This window comes from Pseudocercospora fijiensis, assembly GCF_000340215.1.
Source record: "Pseudocercospora fijiensis CIRAD86 unplaced genomic scaffold MYCFIscaffold_10, whole genome shotgun sequence".
Classification (NCBI taxonomy): Eukaryota; Fungi; Ascomycota; class Dothideomycetes; order Mycosphaerellales; family Mycosphaerellaceae; genus Pseudocercospora; species Pseudocercospora fijiensis.
In genome coordinates this window covers 1,360,273-1,387,591 of record NW_006921541.1, presented here as the reverse complement: position 1 = coordinate 1,387,591, position 27,319 = coordinate 1,360,273, and the positions used below count along the sequence as shown (strand labels likewise).

The 27,319-nt window shown below is 45.6% G+C and overlaps 3 protein-coding genes across 3 annotated transcripts; 2 read left to right on the top strand and 1 right to left on the bottom strand.

Moving 5' to 3' along the window:
- Window positions 1-243: 243 nt before the first annotated feature.
- MYCFIDRAFT_179245 (uncharacterized protein) lies at window positions 244-4,926 on the top strand (the record flags this gene model as incomplete). Its single annotated transcript, XM_007933339.1, has 22 exons — window positions 244-521; window positions 567-591; window positions 624-1,030; window positions 1,093-2,345; window positions 2,378-2,401; window positions 2,431-2,540; window positions 2,591-2,655; window positions 2,697-2,983; window positions 3,018-3,066; window positions 3,102-3,388; window positions 3,424-3,511; window positions 3,553-3,624; window positions 3,668-3,778; window positions 3,808-3,868; window positions 3,893-4,001; window positions 4,034-4,104; window positions 4,135-4,156; window positions 4,192-4,271; window positions 4,307-4,318; window positions 4,355-4,380; window positions 4,426-4,553; window positions 4,592-4,926. 22 exons carry the CDS (start codon window positions 244-246, stop codon window positions 4,924-4,926), a joined length of 3,900 nt encoding a protein of 1,299 aa, XP_007931530.1.
- A 199-nt stretch (window positions 4,927-5,125) lies between these two features.
- Window positions 5,126-7,481, bottom strand: MYCFIDRAFT_45851 (uncharacterized protein; the record flags this gene model as incomplete). Its single annotated transcript, XM_007933100.1, has 3 exons — window positions 5,126-5,572; window positions 5,630-6,592; window positions 6,657-7,481. The coding sequence occupies 3 exons, from the start codon at window positions 7,479-7,481 to the stop codon at window positions 5,126-5,128; spliced, it is 2,235 nt and encodes a 744-aa protein (XP_007931291.1).
- A 709-nt stretch (window positions 7,482-8,190) lies between these two features.
- On the top strand, window positions 8,191-8,677 carry MYCFIDRAFT_179242 (uncharacterized protein; the record flags this gene model as incomplete). The annotated part of the gene is made up of 5 exons (XM_007933338.1): window positions 8,191-8,249; window positions 8,281-8,307; window positions 8,342-8,559; window positions 8,584-8,636; window positions 8,663-8,677. 5 exons carry the CDS (start codon window positions 8,191-8,193, stop codon window positions 8,675-8,677), a joined length of 372 nt encoding a protein of 123 aa, XP_007931529.1.
- Window positions 8,678-27,319: the final 18,642 nt, after the last annotated feature.

Sequence of the window (27,319 nt, the reverse complement as noted above, 5' to 3'; positions counted from 1 at the left end):
CGACGCGTCCCAGGCTCCCGTCCAAGCTCCCCTCCTCAGTCCTCACTTGACCTTCTCTTCTTCACATGCGCTTCACATGCGTGTGGCCGTGCATTCTCCTACTTGTGGATGCTTCACTCCAACTGACGACGTGACTAAATGAAGAGCAACGATGGCATGACCTTGAATGAGCTTTGGCGAGGCACGCCTAGTCATCGTCATTGAACACAACCGCTTATAACACATTGATCACATTTGGACACCATGGTCGACATAAAACGCGAGAAAAAACCAGTCCCGATACTTCAGCAAAGCAGCGCTTTCGGAAGAGTGAAGAAAAACCGCAGCGCTCCTCCAGCAGCATTCGTCTCCAATCAAAAACTGCTCCAGGTCTTCCACTGCGATCAAGGCGAACTGGATCTGCTCAAGTTTCATCTCGGAAAGACATACGACTCTTTTCACGAAGTCCGGAGTAAGGATGAGATCTTCGAGTATGTGGCAGATATCGATTCGGACTTTCGTGAGATGTTAGATGGTCAGAGGTGGCAAGGCGAAGCTTATCCGGGGGATCTTCAAAAGGATTTGAGCGAAGCTAAAACTAAGCTTTGGTATGTGATGAAGTCACGCAACAGTAATATTGCGAGACGAGAGCAACAGCGCAAGCAGAAGAGGGCAAGGGAGGGATGGGATGGGAGGTTCAAGCACGTTTCTGGGAGAGTGGCGGGGAACGCGATTGTGATCCTGGACGACGACTGAATACTAATCTTGCACCAATGCCATTTGGCTCCCTTCCATTTGCGAGTCGTGGTCCTCGCTGTTCATCACACGGAGACTGGATACTTTCCGGCATCAGATCTTTCAGCTGGAATGGCTTTCTGAATTCTGCTCGAGCTGAACAAGTGCGCATATCTCTCGGCCTTCAAAATGGATCTATCCCTGACACAACAAGATTCCGATCTCCGGAGAACATTCTCAACCACTCTGCAGTCTTCGAGCATGATCGGTCTTCGACAAAGCAGCCTTTGATGGCGGAAAGACTCAGCAATCAAAAGTGTTTGCTTTTCAGCTTTCTTGACGATACTTATACTCGTAGTTCCAGACTACAGTACGCAGCATTCTGCCAACTCAGACTTGTCCAAATTCAGCCATGGCGACTCAAGGGAACGCCAACACCAACTTCCCTGTGCACTTCGATCCTGGACTCGATAACATTGCGAATTGGAAACCATCGACGCTCGCTGTAAGCCATAACGCCACGATTGAGCAGCTGCTATCCCAAATCAAGGGTCTCATCATAAGCGGTTTTGATAATGACGGCGATGACCGGTTTAAGGTACAGAACAACGGACTCACGCCTTTCATGGGCCACTTGACGCAAGCGTACAACAAGAAGAATACTACAACCCAAGTCAGCGCGGATACAATGTGGACCATTTGGTTCCGCGTGAGGTTTGTTTTCCCACTATCAAATGGCGAATCGAGGACAATCCAATTGGAAGATGGAGTTTGGCAACGACACCCTGAAGTTCTAGATATTGTAAAGAACCGGAACAACATCAGTGGATTGAGTACCGCAACCATCCGAGTCTCTTTGGAATTGGAGAAATGTACTCAAAGCCGCATCGCGACCATACAACATGATAAGAATTTGAATCATGTCGTTTATCCCGTTCGGCAAAAGGTTGAGTACTTCAGATGTGGTCTTGTCCAGAATGGTGCGCCCCAGCTTGACAAGTATGGCTTGCTTGAGGTACCTAGAGACCAAGCCGGAAGCCCAGTCGAGCGGAAGAATGTCATCATTGCTCGTTACGAAGAGAGCAATGAGATGGCGCTGAGTGACGATTTCAGATTGATGGGAACCTGGAAGTTCGGTTCTGGAACTACGTGGTTCAGAATCGGTGACCCAGACGACGCCGGTCAAGGCCACACACTTGGCACCTTCGACAGTAAAACATTACTCACCCAAACGTTTCAAGTGAATGGCGGAAACCCACCTTTCAATGGTCTCCATGCTACGTTCGCTTCTCACAAGAGGGGTCAACATCCCAGAGAAATTCCGAAACTCCCTCCATTGACCGGAAATGTCTTCCCTCGTCCACAGCAATTGCAGGATCCACAGAACCAATTGCCTAACGGAGTATCTTGCACGATCATCATCCGTGTTGTCTATCTCGTCACAAGCTTTACCTTCGATCACCTGGAGCGGAAAAGTCCACGAAACATCAACTTTTCTGTGACGAACAACACGACGTTCGAGGGTCTGGCGTTTAGGTTGTGGAAGCAGTACGGCGGCGGAGGACAAGATCGCATCCGTGCCGGCCTCACGCTTCAGAACACTAGGAGCAATTGGTGGATCATGCCAGACCGTGGGAATAATGTGATGCAAAAGATGCACAAGGTACAGGACGAAGAAACTCCAGTGGTGAGGTATATTGACAACGCGTCTGGAAGGACTGCGGATGTGCTTATGTATGCTGAGTGTCACATCCGCAATGGCGACGCTCCGCCGATGTACCTTGCGAATGGTACATAAGACTTGCGAAGACATGCGCGATGAAGAAGTGGGTTGAGGAGGATGCTTGTGTATCGTTAGCGTCTTCCATGAAATCAGTGCGTTGCGCGAGAGGTTTTCCGTAGAATGCGCTTTCTAACATGTCTTGGCCGATTGATGGCATGGTGCATGTACGATCAGATAACTAATGCGCTCTATGTCCGAGGCCATCCAGACTCCCGATGAGTCGCGATGGGATCAACTTCGCCTGGTGGAAGAATGCGGGAACACTCAGCAACGCTTCATCCGCTTCTGAAATCCAAGGGAAGCTTGCGGTCGAATTCTTGCTCGTGGTTGTCGATCGTGATGGGGTCGTGGATAGGAGAGACTTTGCTGGAGTCACAGATCGCGATGACGGAGCTACCAACGTGGGTTCCGAGACGGCATCCTCAACTTCATCATCGTGTCCAGGCCAACGCTGCACAAGATCGGACTTCCTGAAATATGACTTCCGTTGCCGATGCACAACAGTTGAAGCTATAGCAAGCTGTACGAAGTAGCTATCAAGCCACGTCAGCAACCGTGACATGCATGCTGTGTCCGCGGAAATTTGTGCTTACAAGATGAATAGCGTCGGCAGGGCTCGAGGCGATGCAGAATTACCAAGAGTGTACCAGCTCGCATATCGACCCCAGCCATCTCCTCGATATACCCACGGACAATATCCAGGCGCTGTCCCCTTGGGTGCTTGTATACACAATTCCCAGAGCACGAGTTCGAGCGCCCATATAACCACAGCAGTGACCGAAGACATCAAGATCCACGAAGGCCGGAGCCGGTCGGTCCATAGAGCAAACATTTCCGATGCTGTAAAGGCGAGGGAGACAAGCGGAATCGTACACCAAAAGAAAACCAATTGTCTATCCAAGATTTAGCGTCTTGCTCACTTGAAGTCCGAATGAAACTCACGCTCGTATCAACGACGAATGACTTCGTGCGTAGTCCGGAGAATTCTCGTAATCAAGCTCAAGAGCCACTGCCGTGAAAATCGACAATAGCAGTATCGCAAAAGTATCGACCAGTATCAACGCCGCAACGATCGGCATGGCAGTTCGCTGCCATCCCTTCCAAGGCGCCCTGATAGCCATACCTACGTTCGAAGAGAGAAGAATTCTATACAGAATGGAAACAGGCGAGCGACATGACTTCCTACCTGTCTGTATACTCCAAGCTCGAAAAGCCAAAGCCACTCTCATCTCAGCACACATATTGGATGATCAAAATTTTGGGAGGGAGTGGTGAAACTCTGTTCCAAGAGGAAGCAAACAATGGGGGAGTCAGGATTCATCCAGAAGGCTTTCCACGGGGCGCAAGAGAGCTGGAAATAAACAATTCGGCGTCGCGGTTGTGTGGTTGTGAAAGGCTGGATTGGGGCAGTGCGGCTTGCGCGACCCGAATGGCGTTGGCAGCCATGAGGAACAGGAGCGGGAAAGGATATATATGGCCAGCCTCGTGCTACAAGGCTACATCTGTCAGATGGGGATTGATTGATGGAGGCATCAGCGAGCATTTCCTTCGTGGTTGATTGTGTCTTGCTGACGGCATGGAGGCATTGCAATGGCCTGAGTTGGACAGTGCGGGGGGACGCATTGTGTTGTGGCGAGCTGTCGGTGATGCTGAATAAATGTGAGTAGCCACCCCGAGCTCTCGAAATTGTGTAGCGGTATTGCAGATGAGCAATCTGGGGCGCGGAGTGGCATCGTTTGCGAAAGATTTGGTCGAAGCCATTATGGGGGATGAAGTGATTGATGCTATTTTTATATTTGGGGGTCAAAGTTCATCCGTGCCGTGATTACATAAGCGACATTGGCCTGCCCTGCTCAGAATGTGGCGATCGTGCCGTACCTCTTGTGTACTCATCCACAAACCAGCATAGAAATATCTAAATGTTGAAGCCGAATCAATAACAATCCCTTTATCAACTACAAACGAACAGAACCTAGTCACGTAGTTCAGCTTCCACCCTACATATCCCGCCCGACACAACACGAAAACGAAACCAACCATCACGCGACGCGAATACGTGATGCAAGAAGATAAATAGTAAGATGTCTTGATAAGCATTCCGACAAACACCACACAATCTCTCCAAACAAAAACAAAATGCCTCCTCCAACACTCATCAAGCCACTCCAAAGGCAGCATCTCGCGCCGTTTTCAACGCCATTCCTCCAAAAAAAAAACTACTACTCGAAACCTCAACACGCCTCGAAAACAACCACAACCACACGAAATCAAACCTCCAGCCTGCCTTGACCTTCTCCTTCAAAGACCTAGGGGCCTCCCCACTCACAAAAACATGCCTCTACATTTTCGCAGGAATACTTGGGACGATGGAAACATACACGTACGGATTGTGGGGTTATAATACTTGGTGGAAACCGAAGTGGAAATGAGAGGAAGAAGAAGCAACTTCAGCATCATCGTTTGTTGCGTTTTCTTTATCTAGAGTAGACTCCTCTCAACTGAAATTTTCGTGCGAGCCTCTGAAAACACCTCTTTTTCATGCACATCTCGTCTACCAGGTATTGCATGCCATGCGCCGCCCACATCAAGGACTCCTTCCAAGCGCTGTTCTTTCTCTCTATAAGCGAGCTATGCGGAAAGCGATGATTCCAGCCTCCTCTCATCGCGCAACCTTGTAAGCTGCTCGATCGCTTGATCTACAGGAATGAGCTCGCCCATTTTCTGGGTAGCTGGGTCATCTCTGTTACGGATGTTGACGGATCTGCTCTCCTTCTCTTGTGCTCCGACGACGAAGATGAAGTTGTACTGTGCAAGCTGACCGGTACGGATCTTCTTCTGCATGGTGTTGCCGGAAAGGTCGACGTCGACGTGCATGCGCTTCTCGCGGAAGAGAGATTGTAGCTCGAGGACGTAGTCGTTGACAGCGGGCATCACAGGGACTATGAGGATCTGGCGTGGTGAGAGCCAGAAAGGCCACTTGCCGCCGAAGTGCTCGGTCAAGATGGCGATGAAGCGCTCGAAGGATCCGTAGATGGCACGGTGGATCATAACTGGTCGTGCACAACCTGGAGTGAGCTCACGGCGGTAAGATGCCGGGTCGGGCATGGCGTCTTTGGCGGCAGCAGAAGCTACATCGCCGGTCTCAACAGGTGCTGGCGCTGGGTGAATGGGTAGGTCTTTCTGGTTGTCCGGAACAGCCTTTGGTGGCTCAACGGCCTTGTCGCCGTTCACGGCAGGCTTGTCTGCTTCCTTAGCAGCGGCTTGCTCGTCAGTACGGAACTCGAGGTTGAACTGTCTGGGCAAGTTGAAGTCGAGCTGAATGGTGGCGCACTGGAACTCTCGCTTGAGTGCATCGGAAATTGTGACATCGATCTTTGGACCGTAGAAGGCACCATCGCCTGGGTTCAATTCCCAAGGAGTGCCCGTCTGCTCCTTGAAAGCGTCGAGAGATCTAGAGAGCTGCGCCTCTGCGCGTTCCCATGTGGCTACGTCGCCAAGATGGCCTTCCGGTCTGGTGGACAGCTTCATGCGGAATTTGAAGCCAAAGCGTCCATAGACAGCCATCATGAAGTCGAACAGGCCATTGATCTCTTGCTCGATCTGAGCTTCAGTGCAGAAAATGTGCGTATCATCTTGCTGGAAGCGACGCACACGAGTCAGGCCGGTGAGGGCTCCAGAGGCTTCGTTGCGATGGAGGATACCAAAGTCGGCAATGCGCATGGGCAGCTCGCGATAGCTACGTTCTCGGTGGGCGAAAAGCAAGCAGTGACCCGGGCAATTCATGGGCTTGAGTGCCCACTTGTCTTTCTCGACGTCGAAGGTAAACATGTCCTCGTGGTAGTGCTGCCAGTGACCGGACTGCTTCCAGAGGGCGGAGTTGTACATGTTGGGCGAGGCGACCTCCTGGTAGCCTCGCCTCCAGTATTCTTCCTTCAAGTACGCCATCAACGAGTTGTAGATGATCATGCCATGAGGAAGGAAGAAGGCGGAACCGGGGGACATTTGGTGGAAGAAGAAGAGCTCTTGGTCTTGGCCAATCTTGCGATGATCGCGCTTGGCGGCCTCCTCGAGCAGCTTCTTGTGCTCTTCAAGGGCCTGTCAGACGTCAGCATGGTTAGAGGTAAAGAGGAAAGAGCACTGGGGAATTTTAATGACGCACCTTCTTGTCTGGAAATGAAACACCATAAATACGCTGCAGACTGTCATTCTTCGCGTCTCCCAAGAAATATGAGGCCGAGTTCTTCATGATGTCGAATGCCTTAACACGACCAGTATTGGGCACGTGAGGCCCTCTGCACAGATCGATGAGTGACCCGTTCCGATACACAGTGGTGGATGTGCCGTCTGGGATTTTGTCGCGGATGATGTGCTGCTTGTACTTGTTGTACGAGAACATCTCCAGAAGGTCCTCCTTGCTCAGAGTCAGTCGCTCGAAGGTCTGCTTCTCCTTGACCACCTTGTCGACGATCTGCTTGAGCGGCTTCCAGTCTTCGTGGGTGACAGCAGCGTGGTCAGGCAGTGCCATCTCGTAATAGAAACCGTCGTCGACCGGTGGACCAATGCAGAGCGAGGCGCCGAATCTCCGCTCACATGCTTCACCGAGAATGTGTGCGCTACTGTGCCAGAAGACTTTCTTTCCTTCTGGATGCTCAAAGTCGAGGAGCTCGAGCTTGCAGCTCTTCTCCAATGGCCGGTCCATATCCCACAGCTCGCCATCAACGCGCGCAATCACCGTGCGCTCGAAGAGACTCTTGCTGATTTCTCGGGCAATCTGGGCGGGGGAAGTGTCCCAGCTGGTTCCCTCCTTGACACTGCCATTGTCCAGCGTGACTTCTATCTTCTCTCGTGGTTGCTTGGCCTTCCACGCATCTTGTTCGGCCTTTCGCTTGTCGAATAGTGCATTGCGGGAGGCGAAGTACGATGGTGGCGGGTTCAGTTCGAGCGGTCGGATCTCGCCAGCGTCTTTCTTGTCTTTGGGCGGCATAGTGCTGTAGCTTTTATTCGGTCGTGTGCAGCATGTGACGGAGATGGGGACGGGGACGGGCTTTGAAGTGCGCAAGGTCGATTGAGTCAGGCGTGTGAGGGTTCGCAGTGGGCGCAGCATACAGGAGCAGCACTGAAGAGTCAGCGTACTACTATGGCTGCAACTCCGACTCCGTATGCGATATGCGATATGTTACTCACTTCTTGTCCCTGACACAGATCTAAACATTTAAGCGAGGGGCTAGAGTTTAAGCTCGGACTAGCGCGATTCCCTTCCCACCCTGCACTTCTTCTTCTGGCTTCGAGATACAAAAAACAAGCAGATTATTAAGTGAAGGCCCCGAAGAAATCGGCTGTAGCAATACGAGGAGCTTGCGACGAGTTATTGCGGAAGTCGATTTCGAGGGGACTGAGCGCAGTTACAATCAGACGGACTTAGCATAACGTAGCAGGTGAATGTGTGTGTCTCGGAAGGTGCAGTGTTCTATAGTATAATAGGGGCTTTAGCATTCAGAGCGGACCTAATACAAATCTAGCGTAGCCTCTCATTGGTCGAAACAAGGCGAAAACATATAACCTCTGCCTCAGGTTCTACTTTATAGTCGCGATCGCTCATGGCGTATATACAGCTAATATAAGGCTAACTGACAAGCCTATTTAGCATACATCGCGCAGAGGGTACTAATAGCTTGCGATTCCAAAGGGTGCTAATGGCTTGCGATAACAAGCCTATTCAGCATGCGTTACGCAGAGGGTACCAATGGCTTACGTAAACTGAGTATAATTGTAACTGCGCTCAGTCCGGGGCCTTCACTTATATGCTTAAGGTCGCTTCGCTAACCTTTCAGCTCACCATTTTAGAATACTGCACTCCGTCCCTTCGTCCTGCAGGTCATATCCTCACATCTACCATGTACCCTGCACGCCTGTACCGCTCGTGGCATCCCCATGCATCCCTTGTGTCTTCTCGGATTCGTCAACTTCAGGCCAGAGCCCGCCTTCGCGCCCAGTGAGGATAGGTAGGTATATCAGTACGCCGCGCCGTTACGTCTTCCTAAGACTGAACAGTATATCCTGGAGTGACATTCAGACCTTGTTGTAAGCGGAACGGGAACATGCAACATCCCGGATCCCGGCGGTCCACGAAGCTGCCGCAGTGGTAGATGACTATCTCCGGTTCAGACCCTTGCTAACTGAGCGCAAGGAAGTATAGTAGGTATGGGTCTTCTGCCTGCCTTCCACTACTATACTCCTTCTACTACTACTACTACCACTACCAATCTATATCGGACTACTACGCGACCGGACCCACACTACTACACTAACCTCCTTGCGCTAGCAAGGGTCTAAGGACAAATGTCGCAAAGCTATAGAGGCAGTTCTTATAAAAATACTAGGTTATTAACTAGCGTGAAATCTCGTAATTTAGTACTCGTATCTTATTATCCCGTCAATTCTGAGTTATTCTATATATATAGTATTTAAATGCAATACGTAGTTATTAAGAAAATAAGTAATATTTAATATAGGTAGCTATAGGTATACGACGGGTTAGTGCAGTATCTAACTACCTAACATCTAATACACGAAATATATATATCTAAGACTAGGAGATTGTAGAGCGACTATTTCTAAATACTATTTATATAGACTACGTATATCCCTAATGCCTACCTACTAAATACTAGCTCTCGAGCGAAGCTAACTTGTTTACTAGAATTATATAAGAACCTAAGCAAGTGAAGTCTCCTGTCCTGCCTTAGCAAGCCTATGTAATAATCATGTGATGTTATTACGTATAGTACGATATAGCCGCGCTAGCGATAAGCTTGCTTAGCGCATACGCGTAATACTCGATTACTCGTACGGATATACTCGGTAGCCGGTATAGCAGATATACTATCCGTGCTAGGCCTAGTTAATAGTAGTCGCTCTGCCCTATTCTAAGAAAGGTACGGTTTAGTTCTACTTTCTACTACGGCGATTAGTAGAGGGTGTTCTGTACGTTGCTATATACTTATTTTCTTATAGTTCTAAACCGTCGACCCTTCGTAGCGGCCTATAGAACCCCGAAAGATAAACGTAAGCAATCCGAACGCGCCGGGCGCGGGAAACGCGTAGAATAATGCATTAGGAGCGCCTATAGTATTAGAAAACGACGCGGCGACACGATAACACGAAGCCGAACACTAGGCGCGCCGAGAAGCGACCCGCCTACGGCTCGAACGATTTCTAGCTAAGCAAGAAGTGCTTAGGCTAGAAGTACAGGCTTAAGAAGCTAAGCGAGAGAATGCGCGTCTTCGTACTCTTAGGGACGTAGGCGATACGCTAGCTCCGAGCAGCGGTACCGCCGGCGAGGGTCCTACGATAACCCTACCCCTAAGCGACGAAGACGATAAGGACAAGGAAGAATTAGCTAACGAGTCGATTTAGAGGCCTAAATCTTAGAGAGCTGAATCTGTCTCGTATCGACTACCTCTTTCTAGAAGTGCGCTAAGCGTAGCCCCTATACCTAGTATAAGCTACGTAGTCGCTAGTCTTACGGCTATTAAGCCTCGCCTAAAGGAACCTAAGCCCTTTAAAGGCGATACGATTAAGGAGTCGAGGCGATTCCTTAGAGAACTTTCTATTACCTTTACGCTATCCGGAGCTACCTATTATACGGACGAAAGCAAGGTGCTTTATAGTATTATATACCTCGTAGGCGATGCGTAGGAGCGATAGCATAATAAAAACAGCCTTAAGGACCTGCAAAATTACACCTACTAGGACTTTAAAACCTTCTATCGGGACTGCGTCGGGGACCCTATAAACCGTATGCTAGACGTAACCCTCGAGTATAAGGCGGCCTGTTAGCGTAAGGGACAGTTAGTCTAAAGCTTTGCCCTTAAGCTCGCAGTGCTCGAAGATCAACTTAGCGACTATAGCGAGGAGTATAGGATCCGCTATCTCCTCGTCAAACTCTAGCCGGCGATTCGTAACGCGATTATTAAATACTATACGGTACTAACGACGCGTTACGAACTCGTAGAGCTTGCGACGCGCATCGAGACCCCTAATAAGCCGTCTAGTAAACGCAAGGATCGTAACTACGATAAAACCGGAGGTAGTAAAGGTAAGAAGCGTCGATCTAATAGTTAGGCCCGTAAGCAGTAGTTAAATCGCGACCGTAGCGCAGGCGGGAAGTATGCGAAAGGCGATAACTCGTAAGGCGGGTATAACATTAGTAAGGTCGAATGTTATAGCTGTCGCTAGAAAGGCTATTATAAGAACGCGTACCCGAACCGCTATCTCTAGAAAGACGACAACCCTACGGTGCGCAAGGTAGCCGCTAACGCTAAAGAAAAGAAGAACGACTCGAAGGCTAAGGGAAAAGATAAGGCACCTCCTAAGAGCTAGGGATAGGTGCGGAATCTCAACTAAGTAGCTTAGTAGTAGTAGTACCTACGGGACGCGTACGCGGAGCAATCGTTACGTAAGAAGGGGAAGTGTCCGTCGAATGCTTATTAGATAATGCTGCTAACATTAATGTAGTATCTTAAGAATTCGTTCTACGATACTAGCCTTAGCGGATTGTTAACGCCGTACTACTTAGTGCCGACAGTTTCTAGGGCGACCGAGGATACTGCTACGGAGCGTATTATCTGCGCTTACGGATCGCCGACTCTATAGGCTAAGAACGCATTACTACCGGAGTGTTCTACGCTTTCGAAATGCCCCTCCCTAATATTATTCTTAGCAGGCCTTAGAGGCGCGATTAAAAGGTAATCGTCGATAGTTCGACGGATGCCTAGACCTATAGGAACGAAGCCGTAGCGCGTTCGATACGCGTACGGGAACTATAGGAATTCTAGAAGGATATGCGTAACGCCCTATACGTATATACGATTAGCGTTCGCTAGCTCCGCGATATCGCTAAAGGTTCCTCCTTACTAGAAGAATTTAAAGACTTCGAAGACGTCTTTATAATAACGCCCGAAGCGAGACGTAAGCTCCCCGAAGACGTAGAGTATACGATTGACCTAATCCCCGGAACGAAGCCGCTATATAAACCTCTCTACTATTCTTTAGGAAGAGAGCTTAGCGACCTTCGTAATTACCTAAGCTTAGCCTTAGACAACGATTGGATCTAGCTTAGTATAAGCGAGGCGGGTACGCCGATCCTGTTCGTACTAAAGAAGGATAGTAGTCTAAGACTCTACGTCGATTATAGGGGGCTAAACGAGATTACTATCAAAAATCGTTACCCCCTGCCCCTTATTAGCGAAACGCTTAATAGGCTTAAGGACGCCGAATAGTACACGTCCTTAGACCTCTAGGATATATATTACCGCATCCGTATTAAGCGGGGCGACGAGTAGAAGACTGCGTTCCGTACGCGGTACGGGCACTTCGAGTATAAGGTAATGCCTTTTAGGCTTACTAATGCTCCTGCTACGTTTTAAGGATACATTAATAGGGCGTTAGCTAGCCTAGTTAATATTTGCTATATCGTCTACTTTAACGATATTCTTATCTATAGCAAAACGCGAGAGGACTACGTACGAGACGTACGCGCTATCCTTGCGCGGCTCCGGAAGTTCGCCTTATATACGAATAGAAAGAAATGTTCCTTCTAGAAGAAAGAAGTCGAATTCCTCGGGTTTATCGTTAGTACCGAAGGCGTATCGATAGATTAGCGTAGGGTAAACGCTATTACCGAGTAGCCTCGCCTATTAACGCTAAAGGAGGTTTAATCCTTCCTCGGATTCTATAACTTCTACCGGAGGTTCATCCCTAATTACTCCCGGATCGTTATACTACTAACCGCCCTATCGAAAGGAGCCGTAAATAGCTAAAAGCTAGGGCAGGTCCCGTAGGGCGAAAGCGAGGAGCAAGCGTTCCGCTAGCTAAAGGCTACCTTTAGCTTAGCCTCGATGTTGCGATACTATAATCCTACGAAGCCCCTACGTATCGAAACCGATGCCTCTACGTTTGCCTTAGTAGGAATTATATTACAATAGAGCGAAGATAGGAATTAGCACCCTATTGCCTTCTAGTTACGAAAAATAGTCCTAGCCGAGACTAATTATAAGACCTATAACTAGGAGCTCCTAGCGGTTGTCGAGTCCTTTAAATATTGGCGCCCGTACCTCGACGGCGCTTAGTATACGACCCGCGTAGTTGTCGACTACGCTAATCTTAAAGGCTTTATAAAGATAAAGCAGCTCGTCGGAAGGTAGGCAAGATAGGCGACCTTCCTTATACCTTTTAACTTTACTATTAAACATCGGGCTAGTAAGCGAAATCTAGCCGATACGCCTTTACGATATAGCGACTACGAGAGCGAGTCGTAGGCGGTAAACAACCTTCTCCCTATATTGCAGTCGAAACTAGCTCTATAGTTAAATCTGCCCGAGGATATCGAGCCGATTGTAAAACGTATCTCTATTATATATATAGGGATGCGAGACGCTAGTATAGCGCTAGCGGAACGCAAGGGTTTCATTAGTAGTCCCGTAAGAGTAGCGGCTACTATCGTTAGGAATAATAGGCCCTACTGCGAGACGCCTAATATAATCCTTAGTTTCGTACGCACTTTATAATAGCTAGAGTAAGCGAGAGGAGGAGGCTTATACGAGACAAGCTTACCGTCGGGTAGCTTAGCCTCGTTAAGTAGTTCTAACCTCCCGCCTAGCTATTCTCGTCGTAGTAACCTTATTTACTACGGCGATGCGCTATATGTCCCTAAGGACTACGCATTGCGTATATAGCTAATACGTATACACTACGACGACCCTTTAGCTAGACACTTTGGTATAGCTAAGACTATAGACCTAATACGCCGAAAGTACTTCTAGCCGAAGATAGCCGAGGATATTACGGCCTATATCCGTACCTATAGAATTTGTTAACAGTCGAAGGCGAAGCGCTATCGCCTATACGGCGAGCTCGCTGCTCTGCCTATACCGACCCGACCTTAGCAAGAGTTAACGATAGACTTTATTACCGATCTCCCGCCGAGCAAGCTCGGTGCCTACGTATATACTGCGATCCTCGTAATAGTCGACCGCTATACGAAGATAAGCCTCTTTATCCTAACGACGAAGAAGTGCATAGTAGTAGAACTCGCGGATATCCTTTAAAGGGAGGTAATTAGGCGTTTTAGAGTGCTATTAGGTATTGTTAGCGATCGTGGATCGCTTTTTACTAGCTAGTTTTAGAGCGACTTCTACTTCGAAGCGCATATAAAGCGTAGGCTTAGTATAGCCTTCTATCCTTAGACTAATAGGCAAACCGAACGCGCGAACTAGACCCTCGAGTAATACCTACGATATTATTGCTCCGAGAACTAGGATAATTAGGCTAAATTGTTGCCTTAGGCGGAGTTTGCCTGCAATAATAGCGTTTATCCTGCGTTGCGTATAAGCCCCTTTAAGATGCTCTACGGCTTCAACCCTAATTTAATGCCGAGCGTAAATGAACTGCTAGCTCGGGACGAGCTAACTAAGGGAAGGGCACTAGCAGCTATCGACGCTACGGAGCGCCTACGGAAAGCGTATAAAACGCTTACGGAACGCTAGCAGAAAGCAGCAGAATACTAGGCTAAGTAATACAATATACACTATACTGCTAAGACATACAGTATAGGTAACCTAGTCTTGCTATCGACAAAGAACATTAGCTTAGATGTCCTAAAGAAGAAACTTAGCCCGAAGTATATAGGGCCTTTTCGTATTATCGACGTAGTCGGAGCGTAGGCGTACCGCCTAGCACTACCGTTAAGCACGAAGATCCACAATGTTTTCTATATTTCCCTCCTCGAGCCTTAGTATAGGCGCGATAGCGAGGAGTATAAGATAAGTATGCCTATCGCTAAAGGTAATAAGTAGCAGGTAGAAACAATCGTAGCAAAGAAGATAAAGAAGCGGAAGGCGTACTACCTTATTAAGTAGCGAGGGTAGCCTAAAGAATATAACACTTAGGAGCTAGCTGTTTATATTAAAGATTCTATAGCGTTAGACGAGTTCGAAGCTTAAGCGAAGCGCAAGCGTAGGTAGTAATTAAAACAAAAGAAAATGAAACTTAAGAAAAATAGTAGATACGTACTCGTTTCGCTACTAAAAAAGGCTATTAGCCTAGTATGTATAAAGAAGGCGCCGCGTAGGCGCGCCGACGGCGAGCCGCCTACTCTACTTATCCTTAGAATCCTCCTTAGACTCCTCCTACTCGATGCCTATAGCGGCATCGATAGCGGCGACGGCGTTAGCGCCGACGCGCTAAGCGAGGTTCTAGTGCAGTTAGCATGCGAAGCGTAAGTGAAACGAGGCTGTAGGAAAAACTATACCTAACGACCGATCTCTACTAATCTAGCTAAGTTGGTGCCGATGTTCTCGAGGATACTAAGCAGATTGACATCCGCAAGGGACCCGCTAGCGGCCCCCTTGCGGGCTAGGGCTTTGCCGCCTAGGGTTACCTTATTCTTATTAATATAGAAGGCATCGAGCGTAGATAGGATAACTAATATCGAGGTTAGTATACGAAGCGCAAGCGGAGCGTATAAGAAACCTACGTACGACTACGGCGTCTAGGTTAGCCTAGAGTGCCTCTAAGGCCTCGTTAGACTCCTCTAGGGAGTCGTAGCCGTCTAGATCGTAAAGGTCGCGCGTAGAGCGCGCGGCGCGGATGCGGGCTAGCAGCGATACTAGCGCGCGTACCGTAATAGGCGTATAGGTGTAGTAGCTACTACGGCAGCGATCGCAGTTACGCTTAGTAGCAGGGTCTATATTACCGCCTACGCAGAGCTTAGACAGGTTATCTAAAGCGAGTTAGTTACGAAGCGCATACGCGTAGCAAGGGGCGAGAAAACGTACCGTTAGCCGTTATATGCCTAAAGCAACGAGTGCAGCCCTCTAGGACTTTTAGTAGGCGCTAGGCAGGCGTAGTAGGTATCGAGGGCGGTACGCCTGCGGCGCGCTTACCTAAGGTACGCGAAGGAGTAGCTATACTAGTAATGTTTTTTTTAGATAGATGTTTAAAAAAGAAAAATCTTTAAGTAATACTAGGGAGGCGTAAGGGGGGAGTAGGCGGGGGGTAGGCGGGTAGTATTCGGAGCGCTTAGAAAAAGAAGAAGTTTTTAAGCGGGCTTCGAATGCTTTAAATACTCGCCTCGCTTTCGGATAGCTTGCGTTCTCGCGTAGCTACCGCGTTCTTAGAAATTTGGGCAACCTCTAGTTAGTGCTAGAAGTAGCCGCGCTTTGAATCTATAAACAAACAAGTAACTACGAGGCAAATCGTAACGCGCCTAGCAACTATAGCCTAGCAACAGATATGCATAAGGTGCGCATATATAGCGCAGAGTATGAGAAATGGTATAATTTACTATATTGCCCTATAGCTAGGACAGCTATACCGGGGGAAGGAGATAATTATAAGAACCTAAGTAAGTAAAGTCTCCTATCCTGCCTTAGCAAGCCTATATAACAATCATGTAATGTTATTACGTGCAGTACGATGTAGCCGCGCTAGCGATAAGCTTGCTTAGCGTATGCGCGTAATGCTCGATTACTCGTACGGATATGCTCGGTAGCCGGCACGGCAGATATGCTATCCGTGCTAGGCCTAGTTAATAGTAGTCGCTCTGCCCTATTCTAAGAAAGGCACGGTTTAGTTCTACTTTCTACTACGGCGATTAGTAGAGGGTGTTCTATACGTTACTACATACCCATTTTCTTACAAATTAAGACCTTCGAATATCGATAAGCGACAATACGGAGGTTGTAGAGCGGCTATTTCTAGATTACCTTAATGCGAGCGATATATACGTAGAGCGTAGTATTATTATATTATGTCTAAGTAGCGGAGGCTATTTAGCTAGCTTAAATCTATCGACAAAAGCTAGTACTATAGGCTAGTATTATAGGCTAGCACTATAGGCTAGCACTATAGGCTATCGTAGATTATACTTATCGCTAATTGCGCTCCGTTCTGCGCTAAGTAGTAGAAGATTCTCGTATATAGCTTCTTATAGGTTGTCGTTTGTCGCGCTAATTAATATCGTATATACCGTATTAATCGATCTCGTGTTTATAGAGGTGCTACTACTACTACTACTGCTACTACTATATATTAACGAAGTCTTATCGGCGTTGCGACTAATCGTGCTATCTTTATATATAAATCGTAAGTCGTAAACTAAGCGCTTTATACTTCCTTAGTTAAGTAGGTCTAACTAACAAAGCCTTACCGCTTTAAGCTATAGGTATAATAGTAGTACGGACGCCCTTCTTCGTCTCTTCTTCCTACTCCTACGTTCTTCTACCTATATTTAGCACTCGCACTACCGCTAGCACTCGTACTACCGCTAACACTCGCGTCTAGTACTGTTATTACCGCTAATATATCTAACTCTAACTCTAACCTACCTAACGCGCTATCCGGTCTAGCGCCGCTATACCTCGACCCTAACCTCTTATCCGAGCCGCTATCTAAAATAAACTTAGACTCTAATTAGTAGGCGGAGATATAGGCTACGCTTAATATAGACCTTACCCTTTAGTAAAACGAGCGCAATAAGCGCAATAAAGACAAAGCGCGTCGAGAAGCATTATTATAAGCAGTCGCTAATAAGGATATATACGAGCTAGAGGCGTATAAGTAGGATAATAATCTTAGTAATAATAATATTATATTAGAAGAGGCGGAAGAGGCTCCTATCGAGGAAGACGAGGCTATCGACCTATTTAGCGACGTCGAGGAGGATAATAGCGATAAACTCGTAGACGAGGAAAATACGGAAGATGCTAGCGTAGCTGTACTACTACGCCGCTAGACTCGATAATAAACTCGACTCGCAGCCGTAGCCGCCGCCGCCGCCGCTAGTCCTTAGCGACGTGTTTAATAGAATAGGACTACTCGAGGCACTTAACGCGTTCGTAGTTAGCGTCGTACCCGCGAGCAGAAGTACGTTAATATCTTTAGAGAGATAAAGCGTACTAGGCTCCCGCCTAAGTAGTAGATAATAATCTTTAATAGTTATAGCGAGAAGCTAAATAGGACTTATCGCAACTATATCCGCTAGTCTATAGCTGCCCTTAAACATAAGTATATCGTCTTAGCTCGAGTTATTCGCAACGAACTAAAGAAGCTTGTTAGTTAGCCCTTCTTTAACTAATATAAGCTAGAGGATTCGATATAGGAAGTTAATATATAGGAGATATATAGTATAATCGAGGAAACTGCGCTAACATAGGTTAGTCTCCTACGGAAGCTGCTTCTAAATAAGAAGGTATCTATCGATAAAGAGAACGATCTACCGTAGAAGCAAGATCGCCTCCGCAAGCGCATTGCGGTAATAACCTAGATAGCTATTCGCTCGATCTCCTTAAAGAAGGCTTCCGTATTCGGCAAGCAATTTAGCCTATACCTAGTTACTAGTAGTGTGCTATACTATATAATTAGTGTTATTAACAATATAGGCCTATCTAGTACCGCTCGTACGATTTAGGTACTAATACGGAAGACAGAGGCAGTTTAGGACTAGCGTATAATCGTAATAGCTCGAGACAAGCGGAGTTTCTCGGTATACGATAACCTAGTTAAGCAGAAGAATCGCAAGGGCGTCTAGAAGTAGGGTAACCGTACGGAGATGCTAAATATAACTACCTCCTACATCGGCATTAACGAGCGTATTCTAGTAGAAGGTTTAACTAAGGATATAATTGATTTAAACTCGGAGCTTAGCTATAAACACATCCTAGGAAATCTTGCCGAGGACGCGAAGTATAGAACCCGTAAGCACCTCTCGTTATACTATATCGACTAGGCATTAGGTATCGTATTTAGACTAGAGCTAAAGGGTATGTTCGAGGGTTACGATTTCGAGACACGATATTAGTCGACTATTACGTAGAGTCTCGATATAGCACTCGGAATTAGCACTAAGTATCTCCGTCCGGGTACTAAAACCGAACGCTTTATATAGCTAATAATCGATATTATAGACCCGGAAGAAGCTACTAATCTCGTCCCGATAAAGCTATCGATAAACGATAAGGTATCGATTGCTAGATCTAAGGAGGTTCTAAAGGATATCTTCCTCGATAATATATAGCTAGATAAGGATAAGGACTTCGGATATTAGCTATAACCTAGTAACTCTGCTAAACAGATTGCCGCGCGCGATAAGAAGAGTCGGCTATATCTAATCGTCGGAGACTAGATAACTTGTGCCCGTTTTAATAGCTATTAAGCGGAAGGCGTCGAGTCGGAGCGCCCGTATAATCGATACGACTAGGGCGTAATCGTGCCTAGCTAGCTATATATCTATATAAACAAAGCGTACGGCATCGTTAAGACCTACTTCGATAAGAATTCCGATAAAGTACAGCTTGCCTATTCCTTAGTCGGCGATGCCTTATTCTATACGATAAAAGGCATTAGTAAAGAGAACCCTAAATACTTCCTTGTCTTAAACCTACTATATCGTATGTTCCGCAGCCGTATTACTGCCTGCTTCTAGTATAAGATAGACTCGTAGGGTTTTTTAGACTATTCCGATAAGTCAAAGAGCCGGATCGAGGTACTAAAGGTCGCTATCTCTAATCTCGAGCCGGGGTAGTATCTATAAATAGTCGAGAACATCTAGACTAAGGCGTTTACTAAGGAGGCATAGCAGAATAAGTATATTAGTAAGGATAAGGTCCTTATCTAGGATGCTAATTATACTACTATATGCCGCTTGCTTATATAGATCGAGGAGCTAATAACAATACGTACCGCTATCCGGAAAATGGATGTCGGTTACTTAAAGCGTATAGTAGACTACCTTATCGTTCTATTCCTTAGAACTAACTAGACTAACTACGCGAAGCATATACTAGAATTCCGCTAGTTACTCGAACAGGATTAGCCGTTACGTCGAGCATTAATAGCTATCTCTATCGTAAATCCCTCGGGTAAGGAAGGCAAAGGTATCGCTATAGATAAGGAAATCGAGCTTATTAACAACGACCTAACTCTAGACCTAAACCACTTTAGTAACTCGACCTATAATATAGCCGCTATCGCTCGCAAGAAGGCCGGTAATCGCCGCGTAGCTCGAGTATTAAAGAAGATGTTTATATCCGCGATCGGTGTCGAAGGTACTAATTACTATACTAATAAGAACGCCGTAACCGATGTACTAAGTATAGCCGACAAGCTGTTCCGAGATAGCCTTACAGAGCGACAGCTAGTTAGTAAGGATTCTCCTAAGGATAATCGTACCCTATCGGACGATATTTAGTAGATTAGTATTAGTAAGCTAGTACTAGCGATTAAGGCGTTAAATAAAGCTTATAGCGCTCGTTCTCGGTATGTAACTGTAAGCACGAACGAGGTAGGCAATAATAGCGTCGATAGTATTAATAGTACCGATGCTCGTAGCTACGGACTTAACGGACATAGCGGAGATCGTAGTCTACTCGGTACTAGGGCTGTTAATAAGGCAGATAAGCTATATATAGATACTAATAGCTTTGCTTAGTTAGGCGACGGTCTACTACCGGCAGGATATATCTAGGTATTAGGCGCAGACGATAGCAGTAGTAGTAGTAGTAGCAATCTCGGCTTCTATACTATAGCTAGCGGCATGCTATACGGCGTAGCACTCGCAGACCTAGACATGCTATAGTCTAACGATACTAATCGTAACCTAGTTTACGATACTAGTAGAGCTAGTAGAACTAGTAGAACTAGTAGAACTAGTAGAACTAGTAGAACTAGTAGTAGAATAGACGACAGCGACGACCTAATACTTATACATAGTGCTATCTAAGAGACCGCTGCTGCTGCTAGCTACTTCGATTATGCCGAGTATTAGGATCTAGACTAAGATAATAACGAGGCTATTACAATAGCTATAGCTATAGACTAGGGTGTTATAGCGATTAAGGATTAAATTAAAATAGCTTTTATATTCGGTATATTCGGAGTCTAGGTATATAGCAATCTAATCTAATATATTTATTATCTAGCTCTCGTTAATAGCTTCTAGTTACCTTCTAGTTACTAGCCTAATATATAGCCTCGGCACCAAACTAGTAGCGGGCAGCTATTGCGTTAAAAGTGCGGTTAGCGGCGAAGTAGTAGCGGTAGACTAGAGTACGTGCCTCGTCGGGGGTACTTATAAAGTCGAAGGGTTTAACTAGGCGTACGATAATTGCTTAATAGCTAGCTACGAAGGGTTTAGCTAGGCGTACGATAATGGCTTAATAGCTGGCTAGGCTAGGCGTACGATAATTGCTTAATAGCTAGCTACGAAGGGTTTAGCTAGGCGTACGATAATGGCTTAATAGCTAGCTAGGCTAGGCGTACGATAATTGCTTAATAGCTAGCTAGGCTAGGCGTACGATAATTGCTTAATAGCTGGCTACGAAGGGTTTAGCTAGGCGTACGATAATTGCTTAATAGCTAGCTAGGCTAGGCGTACGATAATTGCTTAATAGCTAGCTAGGCTAGGTATACGATAATTGCTTAATAGCTAGCTAGGCTAGGTGTACGATAATTGCTTAATAGCTAGCTACGAAGGGTTTAGCTAGGCGTACGATAATAGCTTGATAGCTAGCTAGGCTAGGCGTACAATGCCTCTAGTCGCTAGCAATTCTAGCCTTAGGCATTCGACTAGCAGTCGGCGGCTATTGCGTTAAAAGTGCGATAATGTATAGCCGTTATTGTTGCCTTGCTATTGTAGCTAAATAGCGCAATCCTATTAGTAGAGGCAAACCTTACCTGCGATACGCTAATATAGACCTACGCTTCCTAGTTTAACTTCTTCTTCTTCTTCTTCTTCTATATATACTAACATACTAACACCCCTAGTAACATACTAGCTGTCGGCGTATATAACAGTATCGATACCTCTTTATCGTATATAGGTAGCTCTATAGCGATTAACACTATCTCCTAACTAGTCCTACGGCTTACTACCGATAGAACCGCTTAAGTTAGTTAAGGTTCCTCGATCGGTAGAGTTTGTTTAGTCCTTCTTTTCTTTTAAGGTCTCCGATAGGCTTTGCCGACGTAAGACGTTACGAAGGCGACTCTCCTAGCGAGTAGGTTGTTTTCTATAGCTTTAGCGGGCGTCGACTACGCATTTAACCGAAAGAGTATAGTTTTTGTTAGAACATCGCAGTCTTAGTGCAAACTATAGAGGTCTTAGATAGATTGGCGGAGGTAAAAACTCTTTAGTAAGGTATACCTATAATGCGGCTAACGGTCTAACTCGGTAAAAACTCTTTAGTAAGGTATACCTTAAGTAGCGGCTCGATAGCGACTCTCCTACTAAGTAGGTTAATAGACTAAGTAGGTTAATAGGTTCGTAGTATTGCTATAGGTCTAACTCGGTAAAAACTCTTTAGTAAGGTATACCTTAAGTAGCGGCTATAGGCTTCCTACGTTCGGATTCTTTATAGGATAACATACGCGCATCTAGTTAAGTCGGCGTAACGCCTTCGTTAGGACTGTTAGTTATAATAACCTTAGTCGTTGCGTAAGGGCCTCTAGTGTACTTATTAAGCCCGAAGGCGCTTAGTCTTAGTCTTAGTCTTAGTCTTTACTGCTATACGACTATAGCCCTTTGCGCATTAAGACTGCTATTCGACTACAGTACGTACCGATCCGAAAGCGTATTAAGACTATTATCCGACTGCAGTACGCCTCCTCTTCTAGCAAGCGTATTAATATTGCTATACGACTATAACGCGCTCGACAACCTTTTTTTTTGCGGTGTCTCTAATACTAAGGGCGCGGTTACACTCTATTATTGTCTAGGTACTAATAAGTATCGCTTTAGCGAATAAGCTGTTGTTATTTCGCTTAATAAGTCCCTTCCTATATACCTCGTGCTATAGTTAGTAATAGAATGCGTTAATTGTTACGCATTACGCGTAGTATATAGGCTATATATAATTCTAGTATACTTCGGAGTATATACTTCTATAGCCGCTTAGTGCCGCTAGTTAATTAGATCCCCGGACGCTACTACTCGTTCTTCTCTACCTCGTATAGTAACTAGTTATCGGAATGATCGTTTTAGGAGAGTCTAAGCAATAGAGGGCGTTAACGTAAGAGGGCTATCGTAGCTTCTCGAAGAGTGCTTACGCTCGATATATGTTATCGCCCTATGTATCTATCCTTGCTATATATATTGTAGTACTAATAGCTGCGGTGCAATAAGTATAGTGCTAGTGTCGCTAGTGTCGCTAGTGTCGCTAGTGTCGCTAGTATTAGTAGTATTAGTAGTGTTAGTAACTTCTCGGGTTTCGGAGGCGGTTCTTAGTGCCTAAGGCGGCCGTCGTTATCGTATTAGACACTTTTGTTAGCGCTATTTGCTAGAAACGCGCTAAATCGACGTATCTCGCTATATTAGTAATACTATTATAAAAGTCGTAAAAGTCGGTATTGTAAATGCGCGGAAGGAAGCAGCTATAACGTTTAATCCTACTAATTAAGCGCTCTACTATACTAAATCCGGGGTCTTAGCGGGACTCGGCATCCTTATCGCTTCCTCGAATTTACGCTTCTCGCCTAGCTCTTATATACTATCGATATATACGACTATCGATATATACGACTATCGATACCTATAACTATCTACAAACCCTCGTCGCAAAGAATACGATAGAAAAGCCTACTTAGCGAGCTTATAAGGATACGATAGAAAAGCCTGCTTAGCGAGCTTACGAGGACATAATAGAAAAGCCTGCTTAGCGAGCTTATAAGGACATAATAGAAGGGTAGTAAGGAAGGACCTTATTAAATGCCAATTCTAGCGCCAATTCTAGCGCTAGCTCTCGTAGAAGTAGCTTAACTAGGCATCCTATATTATATACTAGCTCTCGTAGAAGCAGCTAAACTAGGCTAGCTCTCGTAGAAGCAGCTAAACTAGGCATCCTATATTATATACCGGCTCTCGCAGAAGCAACTTAACTAGGCATCCTACATTACACGCTAGCTCTTATAGAAGCAACGCGATCGAGCGTAGTGTTACGGCTTACTTTTCCGGGGATAGGACAAGGACTTAGCGAGCTTATAAGGATATCTCTAGTACCAATTCTAGCGCTAGCTCTCGTAGAAGCAGCTAAACTAGGCACTACTATACGCTAGCTCTCGTAGAAGTAGCTGAACTAGGCACTACTATACGCTAGCTCTCGTAGAAGCAGCTAAACTAGGCACTACTATACGCTAGCTCTCGTAGAAGCAGCTAAACTAGGCATTATATATTACACGCTAGCTCTTACAGAAGCAACTCAACTAGGCATTATACGCCAGCTCTTATAGAAGCAGCTAAAGTAGCTTAACTAGGCTAGCTCTCGTAGAAGCAGCTCTCGTAGAAGCAGCTCTCGTAGAAGCAGCTCTCGTAGAAGTAGCTAAACTAGGCTAGCTCTCGCAGAAGTAGCTTAACTAGGCTAGCTCTTATAGAAGCAGCTTAGCTAGCTCTCGTAGAACTAAATAGGCCTAACGAACCGATAGATAATAACGAGTCGGACGAGGAGATTGTAGTCGGCGACGAGGACTTAGCGAGCTTATAAGGACATAATAGAAGGGTAGCTATAACGGATCTTGTTAATGCTAACTCGACTACTATTCTACTACCAATTCTAGCGCTATTTCTAGCGCCATTTCTAGCGCTAATTCTAGCGCTATTCTAGTGCTATTCTAGTGCTATCTCTAGTGCTAATTCTAGCGCTATTCTAGCGCTATTCTAGTGCCATTCTAGTGCTATTCTAGTGCTATTCTAGTGCTAATTCTAGCTTAGGTATCTATCTCTTCTTACGACGAGTTAGGCTCTCCTCGAGTAGGTTCTCCGGTAGGATATCTACGCTAATAAGAGCAAGGTTCTCTCGTGCCTTTAGAGTAAGCGATAGTATACGACGCGGGCGATTACTACTTATAGCCTTACGAAGAGCAGACTTAGCGACCGATATTAGAGTGCTATAATTACTATTCTCGTCCTCTCGTTAGCGCCGGCGGCGTAGTATCCGCTATATTAGTATACGAGTAGATAAGGCCGTAGTACTATTATCCTAGATTAGATCTCCTATACGCTTGCCTTTCGCCTTTAGTTGCGATTAAGACTGCTTCCCCTTTACCTTCCGATTACCTACGATAGCTTTCTTTACTAGCGATATATTAGTATCGCGAGACTTATCCGAATCCTGCTACAACTAGCAAAGACGATCCTAGGCTATAGGCGGAGGCGGATGCGGAGGCTAGTCGTCGCTATTATCGCTATTTACTGCCTCTACGGCCGTCTTTCGCTCGGCCTACTTACGCTTCCGCTCCTTATAGTACTTCTACTAGTCCTTAAATGCCTTAGGAAAGTCGTAGTTAATACATCTAAGGACTTTACCGAGGCGTAGCTTATTATAAAGATTATTACCGCTAGCCTAGTACTAGTTATCGAACTTTAGCGCACTCTTAAGCATTTCCTCCCTATTTATACTAGTAGACTGCTTTTTACTATCGCCGAGTGCTAGATGCCGCATAACATTACAGAGGTCCTAGATATATCGGTCCTCGATAAGGGTATTCGATAGAAGAGTAAAGAAGTACGTATCAAACTAGCCGCTAGCTTTATTAGCCTTCCGGTCGAAGAACTTCTATAGGTATAGTAGTAAGAAGTACTGCTTAGAGCCCTTATATAGTGCTACTAGGGCTTTCGGTAGGCGTAGTGCCTATTTATCCTACTAGAATACCGAATCTAGATCGCAATTATAGACAATGTTGTAGCAGTCCTTCGAATCTAGGCTCTCCTTAGGATCCTATAATCGGAGCTCTTCCTAGTATCGCTTATTAAGACTACCTCTATTTAGGCGCTTCGTAGTTGAATTCGTGTGTATGCTGCTCGTAACTTCTATTTCTATACTATACCACATTAGGTTTAGCGCTATTCGAGATCTCATTCTAGCGAAGCGCCTAAGGCTAAACCGTTTAGGGCGGGTGCAGCTTCGACTAACCACCTACTAGCGTAGGTATTATAGCTCGAATACCGCAACAACTAGCACTTATAGCATAGTATATAATAGAGACGGTTCCTAGATAATTATACTAACAAGATAACTACGTATTCTAATAATACTATTGCTTTACAAATTTGAGAATTATAATTAGGAAACGTAAATTACTAGTCTCGCCTAACTCGTTTGCCTACCCCTATATAATTTACTTTCAAACAAATAACACCTTACCGTAATAACAAAGCATTAGAGGTCCACCTTTCTAGTGCCCTCTACAACCTCCGCGTATCTATCTATTCTGTATTTCAACCTATATAGCCTGCTTAGTCTAGAGGGCAAACTAGCTCTTTAGCCTCTAGCACTTAGAACTTCAACCCGTAGCCTAATCTCGATAAACGCAGTACGCAGTTACAAAGTTTGAGTATTGTACAGGCTCTACCGAAGGTCCGTATGTCCTTAAAACAGGGTTCAAATTCGACCTCGCTACCGCCGCTACTCGCTAACTTTTCTATTCCTTTAGCACTCGATTAGCGCTAAACTAACGACATCGCCGACTCGAATACTAGCTAGTACCTAGCATTTAGCATCTAGCATCTAGTATCTAGTATTAGCACCTAGCGTCTAGCATCTAGCATAGCGTCTAAAAAGTAGCGCCGTAAGCAGCACGAGAATAAGAAGGCTACGCGCTAGAAGAAGCAGCGACTCGAGCGCTAAGAGCTATATTAAGCACTATTACTAGGTCGTTCCGCTATTACGCGTATGCGTCTAGACTTCGGTATTAAGCCGATAAAGCTGCCTTAATTGAAATTAGACTAGCCGCGGCACTTCTAGCGACGTATCGAGAAGATTACGGATCTAGACACCTCACTCGCGCGTGTATAAGAACTAGTATAGCAAGCAGGCTAGTTTAAAGAGACTATCTAGTACTAGGCGGAAATTATCGAGAAAGGCTTAACCAAACTCCTCGATTTCAAGCACCCTAGTATAGAATACATACTAACTCTACCGTAGAAGATAGTAATATACGCACTTATCTATAGCTAGAATAATGTCCTATTTATTGCTCGTATAGGCGAGGGAAAGAGTTTACTATTCTAGGGCTTTACAATGCTAACTAGTATAATTACTATTTAAGTTGTTCTATTAAACCGCTTAGGTGCCGAATAAGTAGCAGCTATCGAGCGCATAGCTAGCAATACTAGTAGCCTCGTCTATTTAGTATATATCTCTACCGACACTAAGAAGATCGACCCGGGCATATTTAAGAACATTCTAAAAGGCAAGGTCTAGCACCTCCTACTTAGTCTAGAATAGGCAGCATCTCCGTAATTCCTTTCGTTACTAAACGAACTAGAGGTCCGCGAGCGTATTAGTCTGCTTGTTATCGATAAGGCGCACCTAATCTATAACTAGGGCAAGCCTTCTAGTTTCTGTAACGAATACTCGTAGGTCGGTTAAATGCGTAATCGCCTACGTATCGACACTAGCACGCTATTAACATCGGCTACTATAGATAAAGAGTGCACTAAGTATGCGATAAAGTATGCCGGTATACGCGATAAAGGCCCTAATCTATACGAGACTAAGATTATCCGTAGTAGTATCGATCGACTAGAGATTACGTATATTATTAAGTTCATCCCGAGAGAGTATCTTACTAACTACGATATACTATATATAGTGATTAATAATGCGGTCTCCTATCTACTAACTCCTAATAGCGAGGACAAGGATATTAAGAAGGGATCTGCTACGCTATAGAACATACGCAAGTCTCTAGTGTTTATTAACGGCTATAAACACATCGCTAATTTCGTCGATATCGCCCGTAGCTAGTTATTGCATCTGACTAAGGATAATC